The sequence below is a fragment of the Vanellus vanellus genome, assembly GCF_965231255.1.
Source record: "Vanellus vanellus genome assembly, chromosome: 3".
NCBI classification, from domain to species: Eukaryota; Metazoa; Chordata; class Aves; order Charadriiformes; family Charadriidae; genus Vanellus; species Vanellus vanellus.
In genome coordinates, this window is record NC_138907.1 from 21,035,111 (window position 1) to 21,051,838 (window position 16,728).

General features: G+C 36.1%; 1 protein-coding gene across 4 annotated transcripts in view; it reads left to right on the plus strand.

Moving 5' to 3' along the window:
* Window positions 1-15,649, plus strand: part of LIN9 (lin-9 DREAM MuvB core complex component) — a gene marked incomplete at its 5' end in the record, with an annotated part of 40,652 nt that extends 25,003 nt beyond the window's left edge. For 2 of the 4 annotated variants that reach the window (XM_082481423.1, XM_082481426.1), the window contains 9 exons: window positions 1,708-1,865; window positions 2,989-3,122; window positions 4,098-4,217; window positions 4,369-4,470; window positions 9,375-9,455; window positions 13,282-13,407; window positions 13,788-13,970; window positions 14,081-14,178; window positions 15,470-15,649. In XM_082481423.1, the coding sequence (XP_082337549.1) occupies window positions 1,708-1,865; window positions 2,989-3,122; window positions 4,098-4,217; window positions 4,369-4,470; window positions 9,375-9,455; window positions 13,282-13,407; window positions 13,788-13,970; window positions 14,081-14,178; window positions 15,470-15,575 (1,108 nt within the window). In that variant the 3' untranslated portion in view covers window positions 15,576-15,649. The remainder of the gene's footprint in view (window positions 1-1,707; window positions 1,866-2,988; window positions 3,123-4,097; window positions 4,218-4,368; window positions 4,471-9,374; window positions 9,456-13,281; window positions 13,408-13,787; window positions 13,971-14,080; window positions 14,179-15,469) is intronic. The other 2 variants (XM_082481424.1, XM_082481425.1) reach the window with 2 other exon arrangements.
* Between the last annotated feature and the right edge of the window lie 1,079 nt (window positions 15,650-16,728).

Below are 16,728 nucleotides of genomic sequence, written 5' to 3' on the forward strand. Positions count from 1 at the left end.
TGAGTGGGACCTGCACCTACAGTTGCTCAATCTACAACACAGTTTCTAGACCATATGATGACTAGTGATGACTCTTGCAGTGGCAGTGATTGGAAAGCCTAGTAAAGGAGCCTTCAGTGCAGCGCGTTACTGCACGTACATCACAGCTTCAGTTCGTTCCTGTTCGTTCATTTTTTAATTTATTTTTTTTAAATAATGTCTTGCTTAGGACTAAGATCTCATTGTGTTAACACTGTACACACTGGACAAAGCGGATGGTCTATGCCCCATGTAACTTAGAAACCACATATAAGATAAAAGGCAAATGATATATGCATACGGACAAATGAGTGTGAAACTGCTGGTCAGTATGAAAGAAAGTGGTCTCAGCACCCTGACAGCTTAGTTCTTATGATCCTCTCATACACATTGCAAGGAAGAGAAATTCTGGAGAACAGTGAAATGACTTTGTGGAACTCTCCAAGTAAGGGATATACAGAAGAAAACGTTAAGATGGTTTTTTTCGGCATATAATAAGAAAGTAGTAGAAGCAGACTTGGAAATAGGAGCTGACTGCTCAGTACTGAGGAAGATCTTGAAGGTATTTAAAACAGAAAATAATTTGCAGTGTAGAAGGGGGAACCAGCAGAAGAGTTGTCAATGTCTTCTAAAATAACCTCATAAAATAGGACTTTTTATTGATCAGTGATCAATATATAACTGTATGAGTTCCAGAGAAAATGTTTAAATTGCATTTGACTGCAGTAAAGCAATTAACAAAGGTAGTAAATTATTTGATAAATAACTGCTTCTGCAATTAAGCAGACCTACAATAGCATCTGTACTTTTTTTAAATGACTTCTTTCATTGACACAAGAATGATAAAACTTTTTTTTAATAAGAAGTGAGAGATAGGATCGAGTCCTTAATGTCTTTATGCTTTCAGTATCTCCCTCGTGCATCATGCCTATTCAGTAGGTTAAAAGTGAAAATGAATAAAACCAAGTTAAGGGCCTTGAGTGTAAGTCTTCCATCTTTTAGATTATGTTTTAAGACACACACACACAAAATGGGGGAAGGAACTGCTAGAGATTACCTGATTTTACACAATAGTCCAAGTTCAAACAAATTTGTACTTTTACTATGATCAATCTCAAAACAATTCGTGTGCGTAGTAGAGATTTTGTGTCTGAGTTGTTCTTTGCACAGATGCAAGGGGATCAGACAGAGAAGTGCCCTTTTATGTTCTGAGTCTGGTGCCCTTTCATACTAGGTTAGTTTAATTGAGCTAATGAGCACACATGAAAGGGATCTACTATGTATCAGTAAGTGATGGCAGCCAGGGAACTCGTAGGAAGTCCTCCTTATATGCATTGAACTGGCGTTCAGAATAGACTGGATTGTGGGACCTGCTTTAGCTTTGTTGTGACACCAGGTGGATCCCTATAAGCAGAAAAAGTCCTAAGAAGTTGTACTCTTCTGGTATACTAATGCAACAGCTAGCATTCCTGAGTATTATTTTTAAATAAACTGTTATTTTAGGAGTGATAATTCTGGGGAGTAAGACTGTCTAAATCCGTTCAATGAAATCCTTTTGAACGCTTCATCCCAAGATTTTTCATTTTTTCCTCGCTGATTTGTAAACTATGCCTATTTATTTGATGTGTCTTCACATACGTATGTTTTCAGAGCTGAATTTAAGTATAGTTTTACCTAATTGTATTATAGGTGTTCCTCTGCATTCTTTGAGGAAGAGAGATCAGCGTTAAAACAGAAACGGCAGAAAATAAGACTTTTGCAGCAGCGGAAAGTTGCAGATATTTCCCAGTTCAAAGATCTTCCAGAAGAAATTCCATTACCGCTTGTAATAGGAACAAAAGTTACAGGTAACTTCTTGAAAACAAACCAAAAAACAGTGAAGTTTTTGCAAAGATTTTATTAAACCATAGTATACTTAGTGCACACAGTTAAAATAAATTTAAAACATCAAAAATTGTATGGTTTTATTTTTAGCTTATTGAGAAGGTGCTTGTGAAGATTAGCTAGTATTTTCAAAACAGTGATATGGTTTTGAGGTACAAACTTAGTATGTTTTATTATTTCTGCTGTTCAAATTGTAGATTTTTTAAATTTTTAATGTCTAGTTTATCTAACAAATCTTGTAGAGAGAGACGCTTAAATGCAAAGAGCAGAGTGCTGTCTGAAAGTTTAAAATCTAACATAATATAAAACTGGAGCTTTATTTTTCAGTAAATACGAAAATATCTGTTTTGAAAGAGATATAGAATTGATATTGCAGTGGAGTTGGACATGTATACTAAACATGACATTGCCTTACTGGACAAACTTACACATAACCAAGGAAGGAATATAGTTAAAATAATTCCACAAGTTTTGTCTAATTTTGCAAAAACTAGAATTCCTCCATCCTGTCTGTTCGTGATGCAGATGCCTTTCACTTAAGCACGGTATCTCCCACTCAAGCCACTACTGTTTATTGCTTGTTGCATTCTTCAGCAATACTGCCCTTAATTCTTGCTGGAGAGCAGGCATGCACAACGCTGCCTCTCCTCGCTCTCCTAGAGCTGTATCCTTGAGCTGCGTTCCTCATTGTCTTTTGCTACATATGCAGTCATCAGTGAAAGTGATCAAAGAGAAAAGGTACGCGAAATCATCTGGAAATTGACTTTTGCCTGCAAAATCTGTCAGTCAGAAGGGATTAGGTATTAGATAGTGTTTTATTTAGACATAAGTGTAGTGCTAAGGATTAGATTTGGGAAATACTTGACTCGCAAAGAAAAATTTGACAAAAATTTGGCTAGTATTTCTATTGCATACTATTCTTTTTCTGAGTTTGCTTTTTTTTTTTCATTTAATCTGTGGGTTTTAAATATTCATATAAAGGGTTACTTGTAAAAGATGCATTAAGTCTATTTTTCTCAGTGGTATCAGATTGTTATAACGTTTGTTTTGTTGCTCTGTTTTGTTTTTTTTTTTTTTCTTTCAAAGCACGTTTACGAGGTGTCCATGATGGACTATTCACTGGACAAATAGATGCTGTAGACACTCTTAATGCTACATACAGAGTGACTTTTGACAGAGCAGGTCTTGGAACACACACAGTCCCAGATTATGAAGTTCTTGTAAGTATTAATGGCACATTCTTAAAATAGCTATAATAAAAAACAAAATAAAATTTAAAAAAATCTACAACTGTATGCTTTAATCAAAACCAGAAAATTCAAAATACTACATCTAGGTGGTATTGTCATAAAGTAGAAACAAGCATAACAGGTGCATGGGAAATTCCAGGGGACTGGGCTTCTGCTGTTTCTGGTTTTATAGAACAGGATAACCCTCTATGTAAAAACATATGCTTAGGCTGGAAGAATTTACCAGACCAACTATTACAGGGTTTTATAATAGCCCGAGTTTAATATGAAGAAATAAGATCCCAAAGAAAATTCTGCTATGGGATCCCGGCAGGGTTTGCAGAAAACGTTCAGGAAAACCTGGTCCTTTGAAATTTGCCAAAGTCTGGAAAGGCCTCTGGTAGTTGCAAGCAAGTATTATGAGTTGATTGAACCTAATTTTGAACCTTCTTATGGTAATGAAGCTACCTGTGGGGGTGTCGCTTTGGTCAAAAAATTTGGGATTATTTCTTAACTCATAGGCTTTTGTATCAATTTAAGAGCTCCAGGAATTGTTCCTGCCAAACAGTCTGACCTAGACTGCAAGCTTTCCAGAGGATCTCACGTTTTTTGTATCTTACTAAGGGCCCATAATTTGTCTAGTCTCTGTCATAGTCTGAGTTTGGAGCCTGTGTTGAACTCCTCTTTAGTCATGATTTGTCTGCATCTTGCCTATGGAATTTTTGGAAATGTTCTTGTAGGCTTTATTTCACATGATGCCATAACACTTTGAAAGCTACAGCGATGGGATATGTTTTGAAGCTCCTTCTAGCCCAAAAGCAAAACGTTAATCTTTTAATGTTGTTGGGTTGGGGCGTGAATGGGCGTAGCTAGTCCAGATTCCAGAAATAAATTATATTTTCCAAAAGTTGTGTAAAATTAATTAACCATACAGCTCAGTATATCCTTCCTTTTCCTTTTTTACAGAGTAACGAGCCTCATGAAACCATGCCAATTGCTGCCTTTGGGCAGAAACAACGGCCTTCAAGGTTCTTTGTGACCCCTCCCCGATTGCACTACACACCTTCACTCCAGTCTCCAATTACAGTAAGTTACTTTTTTCATGTAATATTAATCATTGAAATATTTTCTGATACACGCTGAAGCTGATACCTTAAACAGTTTTTGATATTAATTTTCTGAGGTTATTCAGCAAGATAAAAACGAGCTATTAAATTAAATGTTCTTTCTTGTATAGGACAGTGATCCTTTATTAGGACAATCTTCGTGGAAAAACAAAATTTCAAGCACAGATACTGAAACACTAGGAGGCTTTCCAGTAGAATTCCTTATTCAAGTGGTAAGTGTTAACTGCAACTCTTAATTTTGTTGTGTATTGTCCTTTTACGTTTATTCTGCCAATTCTTCTGCAGTTAAATGACCTTCTCTTGATTTATGACAGATATGGTGATATCCAAAATAACTTTTGAAAAGATGTTAATAATATTTGTTTTTATTCCCCCCCGCCCCTTCTTAATTTCCTCATTTGTTCACAATCTTTGAAACATGTTGCTCTTCAGACCACAGGAGGGGCTTACGTCTCCAAAAGTGTGTTTTATTTTTCCCAGCTGTACTAGCTGGTCTAAAAAAAGATATTATTCCTACCTGCAAACTTTGTACTGCATTAAGACTTTTTTTTTTTTAAATTTAAAATATACTTGCATTATGCAAAGAACACTTGCCCATGTGCATTATCATATATTGTATAATATTGTGGTTTACGTTATGTAATGTCCTACCCTCTTGCAGGAGAAAAGCACTTTTTTCCCTGCAAGCAAACATACATGTTATAGATAAGAAAAGTATTTTTTTATCTTCATCTTTATGAAATAATTCCTCGGTGATTTTTTGTAGACCAGTTCAGAAGAGCACAGACAAGTAATGTTAGGAAGCTGAGATTCATTGAATATCAAAACTCATCAGGATGGTGGAAAAATGTAATTGCTCATGTTGGCTTGCCTTAAGATCTGTGATTTGATTGTTTAACAATGGAAGCTGTTTTGAACATGCTAAAGGAGATTGGAATGATCTGTGTTTGAAGTATTAAGAACTGAGAAATAATATTGCTCAATGCTTCTCAAATTTTGGAGTGTATGTAATTGGTGAAAAGAATCAAGTTGTGTCTGTAGCTCACACGAGACACTAATATTTTGGCCATTCGACATAATGAATTTTCTCTGAAGGAATGATCGACTCATTTTTTTAGGGGAAACTTATTATATGAAGCTAGTTTTGAAAAAGTTGGCTTGGCTTCTAGCTTAGCTAAGAAAATTTAAAGTAGATGTAGCTGCTGTAAGATTAATTATGTTAAAAATTGAAATACACAAAAGATAATGGTCTTTGTTTATGCTGCTAAACTGTATCTGCAGCTGTCCTCCTACCTGAGTCACTGAGTATGATCAACGAAACTGGGTAACTAAGGTGTATTGAGCTTTACAACTGTTTAGTGCATCGAGTTGATCTGTTTCTGATATTGTTCTGTATATTAAATCTGAAAATGTGTGATTTCTCATTCATGTTTGGTGGTATTTTATTATTTGTTTTAAGGAAATCTGAGTTTTAAAAGTATAGGCCTCTTGCTTGTATTACAAATGGTGGCATTCTACAAAGATACCCCATTAATGCGTATTTTTGCTTGAAGATTGTAAAAAGATTCTGAAAAAAATCAAGCCACATATCTTTTGCATTTGTTTATGTGAGCAACTTAATACTTTAACCAAGTTTTTAAGAAAGAATCGCGAGGCTTAGAAGAACATTTATTGAAGGACTGTGCATTATTTCTAAGCCTAGCATCTTAAGCATTTTAGGCATCAACTTTTTTATTAGAAATTTAAGGATGGTACTGAAATTCGGTGTTGTGAAATATGTGAGGCTGGTGAATACTGATTATTGATGCCACTGCGTTCACCAGTCCAGATGTATTTTTATGTTAAAGGTGACCATTAAAGATGTTCTAGCCTTTCTTATATGCTGGTACAATAAAAAGGGCAAAGCCCTCATTCTGATTTAATGGTGATTCAAGAAGTAAAGGATCAGAAAATGTTTGATTAAAACTTTCTGGAGAACTATTGCCAGGTAATAAACATGAATAAACAATTTTAGGGAAAAACTTTATTTTGGCCAAAAGAGAAAAAATACAGCACACCTTATTCAAGGTTTCAATCCAGCCCCTTAGTTGTCTTTTATGGGTTCTGAAATTAATTTGGAGCAAAAGGAAGTGTAGTCAAAATCATGTGCCGACCCCAACAACTAAATGTTAGGGATATTCTCTTTACGTATAACTTGCAGCTGTAAGCAAACATTGTGACTTGTAACAACTATTTTAATCATAGTTCTACACTGGTGAGTTTTAGTTTTTCTAAATCTTTGTTTATATTAATTTCTGTGTGTTTACGTTTTGTCATTGGAGACTGCTGTTCTTTCTGGTTTTTACTATGGACAAATGTGTATTGGGAAAAGAATGGCTCAAAACCTAACTTTATGATCTTAAGAATAAAGTCAGCAATAAACAAGTAATGAATTAAAAAAAGTCTTTCATGCTTATATGCAATATGTAATGTATCCTTAAATATTTCATAAGCTATACTGCACATCAAAATCAATAGATTACATTCATACATTCTAGTCAGTATTAAAATTTTGAGGAAGTTTTTCAAAGCGCTCAGCTACAGCTCCCCCCCCCCCCCGTTTTGTTTTGGATAAAAAAAAAAATAGATTGGGAAGGAAACAATACAGGACAAAACAGATTGTTTGCAGGGTTGCTGCATGTCCAGTAGAGGGAGTATGTTAATGCAGCACGTTCAGAAAAGTGAATTGGTGTCTTCCTGATTGCTGTGGAAAAAGGAATGATCTTCTCGGCTTAAATGCAGGAGGAAAAATCTGAAAATTGAAACTGTTTTTTTTTATTTTCTGCTTATGAAAATTTTGAAAATATTCTGTAGTAAATCATTGCACACTTTACTTTGAAGGGCTTATGTTCTTTATAAATATTCTTTGGATTGAATAATTAAATCTAAAGTACAAATCTAAACATACTGGCTGGGTTCTTCTTTCCTCTTTTAATGTGGAAAAGCATTGTACCAAAATCTCATTTCCAGTTTAATGAGAACCATAAATTATAACAATAAACAGGATGAGTTATGCTGAAAATAGAGCTGTTAAGGCAAGAATTTCTCAAGGAATAGGGCTGAACTGAGTTAAAGCATTCACTGATTATACTGGCAGGTTAAAATGGAAGACTATTTAATAAAATGTACCAATGAGAGAAAGTTGGTAGACATCACAGATACAGTGAAAGGTCAGAGTTTCTTGTAGAAAGAATCAGATCGTCTTCATCACTGGAGTATACCTAGAAATGGGATGAATATAATATAAAATCCAGGCTGGAGAACCTAGGGCCCTGCATCCTCAAATATGTTTCGATGTCAAAGTAGAAATTAAGCACCAAGTACTTTGCAAGTTTGGGGGACAAATATTTTACATGACGTTGGGGACTCACAGGCTTCGTGAAGAAGGACTTAGGCGTGTTAGGCAGTTGCCGGATGGTGATGACAGCAGAGCTTGACAAGTAATTTTTTGGCAGCAGTGGCAGATGGTGTACAGTGCTTTCCTTCCTCCCAGGTGTTCTTTTGCCAACATGAGCGATTGTGTGGTGTGTTAGAAACTAGCTCAGAGAGATAACCCAGCTCACAAGTAACAATTTTAAAACTTTTTTTTTGGTGCCTTTTCTGAGTTTATTGTTTTCTCATTATCGGTTCCCTGATTGGGTTTTCTTCATGTAGCTTCAAAAATGCAAGTGCTGGCTCAGCACAGGCTTTGGGGGACAGCACCAGGACAGAAACGAGCAGCTAGTATTGGAAGAGTGAGAACCTATGCAGTATTGCCCCTGTGCGTCTGACCATGGCTTGCCATCCGTTCATAAGATGCATCTGGCACAGTATTTGTGGTAGAAAGAGAGGAGTATTGATGCCGTTTTACAGGTCCAGTTTCTGGCTCTGTCATTCGGAATACCGGTACAGGCTTCCTGTTGCTCACATTCGGGAAAGATGACCGCGAATGGAAAAAAGATACAGAAAGGGCCGCAAAAGTTTAGGAGATCAAGAGCCTTTTATGGGAGAGGAGACTGGAAAGGCTTGGGTTGTGATTAGTGAAAGAACAGTGAAGAAGAGATGCTTTTACTGTCTCTGAATAAACAGGGATAACTACAAGGAGGGAGAGCCTATATTTAGCTGAAACACAGCTTTAGCAGAACAAGTTACCATGAAGTGAACAAGAATGCATTAGCATGGAAATTCCAAGAAGATTCATAATTAGCTAAAAGAGGTCCTGGAACAATTTTCCATTAGGATTTATGAGGGCAAGAAACCTGGCTACATTAAGACTGGACTTGAAAATCAACAAAGGGGATTATATATAAGCAGACGTATGCTGAACTAGGAGTTCCTATTTCTCCCAGTCCCACGTTCCACTACTAGGATGCAGTTAAGCCCCTTGCGATTTATAAAACCTGAAATCTTGGCTCTGTTTACATCAGTAATAAAACTGTTGCTGGTTGTAGTGGAGCTAGGATTTCTCTTGGGGCCCTAGAGAGCACGGATAGTGATGTGTGTGTTGAGAGCACTCCCAGTGACTTCCACTTCAACCTGCTGGGTCCCAAGAGCAGCAGAAACAGGGTACTCCCGTTATGAAAGAGGGAAATGGAAAGCCCAGAGTCATCCCGTATAAAATAGATCCAATCTGTATACCAGATTTTACTGCAGGAGAGTACGCAAAGGGCTGGAGCTCAGTCTAAAGCACAGCTGAGAACAGGCCGAGTACTGTGTGAAAAAAGGTATGGTAAGGTGAGTGATATTAATTGTAGTACATGATGATAGCCTTTGTTTTCCTTCAGGCTGAAAAAAAAGAAGGTTCTTGATTCTTCAGGCTCTAGCTGGCCATAAATTATATTGGTCTTCCTACAGGGAATTTCAGCTGATGGATTTTAGCATTCTCCAACTTAGGGCACTTGAAAATGCTTTAAAAATCTCTGGAAAATCCATCGTTTAATTTTAATTAATTTTTATTTCTGCATCTTAACTTGATGAACAACGGAGAAATGTATTTTAAAATGATGAAAGAAACGCACATTTTATTATCTTGAATTTCTATGGCATTTCAAAACTGCTTAAGGACCTATTCATTCTAAAAATAGTTCCTTTGTTTTAGACCAGGTTATCGAAAATCCTTATGATCAAGAAGGAACACATCAAACAATTGAGAGAGATGAATACAGAAGCAGAAAAGCTGGTGAGAATGTTCTCTTTTCAGTTCTTAAAACAGGATGTGCTTTAACAGCTAATGCAAATAGATAAAATTAAAACTAGAGTCTAGATAAAATCTATATTTTAGCGCTTTCTATAATATGGGGTTTTTTTAATTTTTTTTTTAAAGACAAGTCAGAAAGGTCAGTTGTTTCAAATATTATTCTCCTTTGAAAGCGTTATGCTTTGGAAACATGAATGTAAACATTGGAGTAGCATATGTCAGTTGACACATAAAGTAAGGAAGTACTATGTACTTTGGGAATCTTGAGTAGAAGCTTATATGGTAAGACATTCATCGTAATTTTAATTTGCAGACGGTAGGTACTTACTTATTTAGCTTTCTGGCTAAAACAATAACTCAGTTCAGAGATTTTCTATAGAAAGCTCTGAGTGCCCTTGACCAGCATTTAAAATTACAATACCAGAGCAGCTATAGCATAATTAGCAGCAGCAGAATAGTTTTTCTTGCTAGGCTTTATCTAATCATCAGTCAGTAAATCAAAATGATAAGAATGCCTCTTCTACCACCCACGGCTATCAATCAACTTGAAAGTGGAAAGCTATCCGTCTCAACCTTCTGCTAACGTCCATTCAGACAGTTGTCTCTACAACATACAGACAGAAGGCTAAAGGTTTGTGGAGAGAAAGAGGAGTCCTTTTTATTTCTTGAAACCATAAATGCTAATTATTTTTTCATGTAAAGTATCTGAATGTTGAAGGATTTGATATATTGTGGTAAGATTTCCCTTTGTCCCTTCAGTGATCATGTGCGCATGTATGTTCTGTTATTGTTTCCTGCTGCCCCATCTCTAATTCTCTGTAATTGTCTTCTTTTGTGCTGTGATGCTACTCTTCAAAACCTTGTTATCATTTCAGTTACTACCTTTTTTTTCCTGTGCATCAAATGTTTTTTCTTCTAATTTTGCATATTAAAAATTAAAATAGATGCAAAAGCAAGCAAGACTAAAACATACCGTTGCAACCTCTAACTCTGATACTGGAAAAATTACCAACTCTTCTTAAAACAAACTAAAAAACTTTTTGTTTTTACTGAGATATCAGTACTTTTGCATAGATAAGGAAATCCTTAGAAATGACAGTAACCTTCCTCTGACAAGAATCCGGATATTAACATGTCACTCAACTAAGTCATAAATTAACTGTAATGTGGAATAAGAATATCAAGGAAAACAACAAAATTGAAAGAGCAAAAAAGCAACATGGGAGAAGGGGATCTAGAAATAAGCATGGTTTGATATATTTTAGCTCAGTTGTAGCCTAGATAAGGACTTTGAGATACTTTTGAAATTCTTCCCTTGGGCGGTTTCCTTTGTAAACCAGCAATTATAAAGCAACCTCCGTTACTATTCAAGGCTGTCCTGATAAAAATAGAGGACATGATACCTTTCTATTGGGCCATATTCTTAGCCTGTCTTCTGATCCTCTTTGTCCCTTGGCAATCCCATCTATGTTTTTGCCACTGAGTATATATTGTTTCTTCTTTAAAATGTATTTTCTTTGAACAAGAATATTTTTCCGGCACCAATCCATTTGAGCATCAATAACATACCTGAACATGAATAAAACAGAATCCTTTGAGTTCATTCAGGCATAGCTTAATTGTCAGACTTTGATAATAATTCATACAATTGTGATTTGATAATAGTTAGAGTAACACCAGTGTTTGGTTTAAAGCAGTCCTTTTATGGAGACTGTTTTTTTTAATGACTGATCCAATATAGAAATAAACGGAATTGACCAAAATCAGAACTGGTAATGAATATAGTCCATTATTATCTGGCAATAATAATAAATTTACATGAGGCAGGCGATGCCTTCAGAGGAGCTATTAATACATACAACTGCACATTTTCCATTTCATTTTTCTGAAAGGACAGATTATTAATAGTTAAGCATCTTGACATCACTACTAGTCTACTACTACTAGTAAACAAGTTATCATGTGCATAAAACAGTAAATACTTTTCTGATACCCATTTGAATAAACAAATCTAAATAAAAAATGGTGGCAAGTTCATTTTTTCATTTGACCTGTGACAAAGACAATGTAAAGGCGATGCTGGTTGTTCCAGAGAATCATGTACATGTTCAATGACAGAGATGTTATCTGCTTCCATCTACTAAAAGCCATCCATCTTTTGTTTGCCACTTCAGCTGTTTGTCAGTGTTTCCAGATCTCGGATTGCTTCTGTGTCAGAAATAGCACTGGTGCTGAGAAATATTTCTTTCGTCGTCAGTAACATAGAATGCCCTTAGCCTTTCCTCTCTGATGGGGAATTCACAATTGTCTGTGGCTTTCACAGCCAGAGTAGTCCAGTCTCCCTAGGGGGACTGGTCACTGAAGAAGGTCTGAAAGTTATAATTTTTTCCTTATATTCCAGAGCCGCAGAAAGTATGTCAAATATATGCTGGTTCCTAGTTTGCTTTTAAGTGAATTCTGTAGCTATAATCTTAGTTAAAAGCCCTATTAATTTGGTGTTCAGACTTGTAAATCCTTAGAAATCATTTCAGTGATTAAGTTTAATGGGAAACTTACAACTGAACTGATAACTGAAACCTGTTTTGAGATTTTGACCTGGATCCTCCTGACGAAGGCTCTTGACTTTGCAGTTTGCTTCATCTTTTGGTGTAAAATCTATGGCTACAGGTTTGACTGTATGAGGTGACCGTATCTCAGACTTGTGGCTGAGAAGAACTGGAAATACAACTTGCCTATCTTGCAAGAGGCCATTTAGAATCATAGAATCGTTTTGGTTGGAAGAGACCTTTAAGATCATAAAGTCCAACCGTTAACCTAGCACTGCCAAGTTACCACTAAACCATGTCCCTCAGCACTACATCTACACATCTTTTAAATATCTCCATGGATGGCAACTCAACCACTTCCCTGGGCAGCTTGTTCCAATGTCTGACAACCCTTTTGGTGAAGAAATTATTCCTAATATCCAATCTAAAGCTCCCCTGGTGCAACTTGAGGCCTTTTCCTCTTGTCCTATCACCTATTACTTGGGAAAAGAGACTGACCCCCACCTCGACTACAACCTCCTTTCAGGTAGTTGTAAAGATTGATAAGGTCTCCCCTCAGCCTCCTTCTTTTAATATTTACAATTTTTTATATTTTATACTATATTGTATGTTTTGTTTCAATTTCATAAATACCACCCAAACAGTGTTGAGAGACATTCTGAAAACAGTGTAAGAAGAAAGTACTGTATTCTGCTATTTATTTTTTTGTAGAAAACTGTGCTTGCCCTAAATACTTATATTACCAAATATAAGCTTTAGTAACTCTTTTTTTTGGCAGAACTGTTAGCAGTAACAGAAGGTACGTAGCACTGAGTCATCCTCAGGTGACCGCTAACTTACTAGACAACCGTGCCTCCCATCCTGCAACAGAGGTGGTCGTGGCCATACTGTCCTATACTCCTCTACTGACAGGATAGTTCATACAGTAGAGAGAAGCCATATCCAGCTACTGGAGAAATAAGCAGGTTGGGCCACAGTTGTCTTATGTAGCATTTACCACTGCTGATTATCATAGCACTTTATGAAGAGAATAAAGCCATGGTAGTTACTGCACAGTTGTCACTTTAAATAGCGGTTTAGCAATAGTTGTCAGTTTTAAATAGCAATACTAGGTTTTAATATTTTTATGTTGACATTTTTCTATTAAAGACTGGGATTTCAAATACCTCAGTATTATTTTTCAGGTGAAAATTCCTTTTGAGTTCAAAAGATCTATAGGTACAGTATTGCATTAACTTTAATATGCTTTGTCTTTTCCACAGAAATCCTATTCTATGCCAATAGGCATTGAGTTTCAGAGGAGATACGCGACTATTGTTCTAGATCTAGAACAACTAAACAAAGACTTAAATAAAGTTTTGCATAAAGTTCAACAGTATTGTTATGAGGTAAGATTTTGCTGGAATCTGTGTGTACTCATTGGTTTTGCTTAACCTAAGTATTAAAAAAATGAAAAAAAGAATTTCCTGAGAATAGGGCATAGGCGGGGGTCGCTTTGAAATGAACCTCGTAGCAGCTGTATTGGATTCCTTCTGTCTCTCTGTCCCTGCCTCTGTCTGTCTCTGTTTCTTTTACCAGAATGCAGACGCTTTTGCTTATGCCAGTGGCCAGTTTTGAAATAGACATGCATGTACATAAACGAAGAAAAAATACGGTGTGATATATACTTGTGAACTCTCTTTGAAATCGTTTGTCATTTCACACGTACACCAAATGCGAAGGAGATGTTCATCCTCATCCTTCATTTCTCTTCGTTATATCTCTGCAGCTTGCTCCTGACCAAGGCCTCCAGCCTGCAGACCAACCGACAGATCTGAGGCGTAGGTGTGAAGAGGAGGCTCAGGAGATCGTCAGGCAAGCAAATTCCTCAACGACAGGACAGCTTTGTGTCGAAAGCGAAAATTTAACTGATCTTATCGCTAGACTTACAGCAATATTACTGCAGATTAAGGTAAAATATTCGCAAAAATACAGCTTCTCTCATAAAATACATAGTATTAAGGTTCTGTCAGTTTCTTTGTGCCCAACTGTGAGAACACTCTTTGTCGTCTTCTCCTACAGTGTCTAGCAGAAGGAGGTGACCTGAATTCCTTTGAATTTAAATCACTAACAGATTCATTAAATGACATTAAGAATTCAATAGACTCCTCAAATATCAGGTATTACTTTTTGAATATTTAATTCTTAATTACACATTTTGTGCCAGTAGACAATGCTTACTGTATTTTAGAGGTGAACATTGATTATAATTAGGGGTTTTAATCTGGTAACTTTTACTTATAGGAATGGTCCCATTTAACAAGGGGGCTTCCTAAAGGGAGCGTGAAATTAGCAGTTTTCTCTTTGAACCTATCAGTGAAGTAACCTGATTTAAAAAAAAAAAAAGAAAAAAAGTGTTAAATTGATGCAGCAACAACTAGACTTTCTTGCTCTTCAGTCATTTATGACAACTAATAAGTTATTTTAGAACATTTTCAGACATTGAAATCCCACTAGTAAATGTATTATAAGTTCTTTAAACCCCAGAACAGTACAATTTCAGTATTTTTTTGCATAGTTGCTCAACGTCTTGTCTGTAAATATCAAAAGCTGGCATATGAGACAATTATAGCTTCTGACCAGCTTCCATTAGCAATATTTTAGACCAAGAAACAGAAGAACAGCCATATTGTGCCAGATCAAAGGCCCATCTAGTTTAGATGACCGTTTTTCAACAGTTGTCACAAGCAGGTGTCCGAGAAAGCATTATAAAAATAGCAAGAATGTGGTGATAGTAAGAATGCGGTGATACTTGTCTGGAGTACACTGCAGCCTCCAGAAACTTGTGACCAGGATTTTTTTTATCATTAAAATGCTGCTAAATTACATAATTTTGAAAATATACCAAAATTCTTAGTATTTCCTTATACCCTTCATACTGGTATTGCTGCATAATAATGGGAGGGTGCACACAGGAATCTTTTTTTTTTTTTTTTTTCCAAAGGTAGTAGGGTGGCCTTTTGATTTAAATAATAATTGTTTTTCATGAGTAAAAACAAAAATAAACCCCAAACATTAGTAAAACTTCTCTGTAATCACCACTGGAAATTGTATGGTGGAATGGATTCAACTAAAGCTTGATATACACTGTAAAGGCGGTGGTGATGTTTCCAATTCACTTCACTTATTTGGGGCGTTTTAGCATCTCTTCATAATATTTTTATTTCATTAACTCTGCTCATGTTAAAGTCTTCTTTAAAGTGTCTGAGTAGGTAACTCTTGATTTCATACAGCTGTTTGTGCAAATGCTATTTTCACATATGGCTCTATCGAGTTGCGTTAGTATGTACTACTCTGATTCATCTGAATTTTTGTATTGGCTGTGTTTGTACCTGGACTTTCACTGTAGAAATAGTCAGACAAAACTCTTAAATATGGGGTTTAACACTTTTTCTTCTTTTCTTCCTGTAGTTGTTTTCAGAATAACGTTGAGATCCACGTTGCACATATTCAGAGTGGTCTGAGCCAGATGGGAAACTTACACGCTTTTGCAGCTAACAACACCAACAGAGACTGAAAATTTCCTTTCAAGTGTACAGCAAGTAGTTCTGGAAAATCCTCTTCCTTTATATAGGCTTCACCAAATATCCTAACTGCCAGAAGATAAGGGAAAAGAAAACTTCTCAGAAAGGACCCTTTTAAATATATTATATCTGCTTCTTAAGAAAACCAGCATTACTGGCCAGCGTTACGTTAGCTTTCTCCGTTTCTTATTCACATACAGTAGTCTTGCTAACTGGTAATCTCTTAGTAATTGCATTTATTATAATTAACTTGAAAACCTAGTTTCGTATAACTTGAACTTAGTTTTTAAAAGTTCAGACGAATTCTGCACACCTCTTGCTGTTGGCTCTCCGGGTAGGGTAGGTTAGAAGCGCTGAGGAGGAAATGGCTGAGAGCAGCAGCCACATGGCAGGTCTTTGTGATGCAAAGCTGCGCTACCCCGTAGGTGTGGAGAGTTGCCATTTCAGGCAGGCGGCATGGTGGTGACAACGCAGGCTGAGTGTTCCTGATCTAAAGAAGCAGCAGCAGCATACGGGCAGCAAACAGAAGCTGTAAACTTGAGGATGTTGGGCAGGTCTACCGATCAGTCAATGTCTTGTTGGAACTTGTAATTTATCATAACTTATAGAAGGAGTCTAATGAAGGAATATAAAAAATGTAACTGGTAACTTTCCAGAAAGAGATTGGTTATGGCTTTTTTCCTTCACACGGGGCAAAAGAAGTGCTGTAGTTGGTATTTTATATAAATGACTGGTTAAACATATTGTTTTTCCAATTTTTTGTTTGTTTTGCACAACTTTTAAATTAGATTACTGGTTATCCAACAATGCCCACCGTATATAAATACAAAGATTTTTATAATTAAAGATAACCAGTGAGGTAAACTACAGAAACAAAAAGTGACAACCTGCCTACGAGTACCTTTGGGAATGTTAATCTTGTAAAAAGTGTGTATTGGTTTGTTTAAATAGTCTTGTAAAGCTTCTGTGTAATGAATTGTTTCCAGATATGAATTTTCAGAGATAGCTGTAGAGATGGTTTTGATTCTTTTAGATGCCTCATTAAATGAGGTCTTTTATATGTTAATGTATAAAGAATATGTAAACAGGATTATTTTCAATTTTAAAATTTTGTATAGTTTAAAGATGCTTCTGTATTCTGTGTTG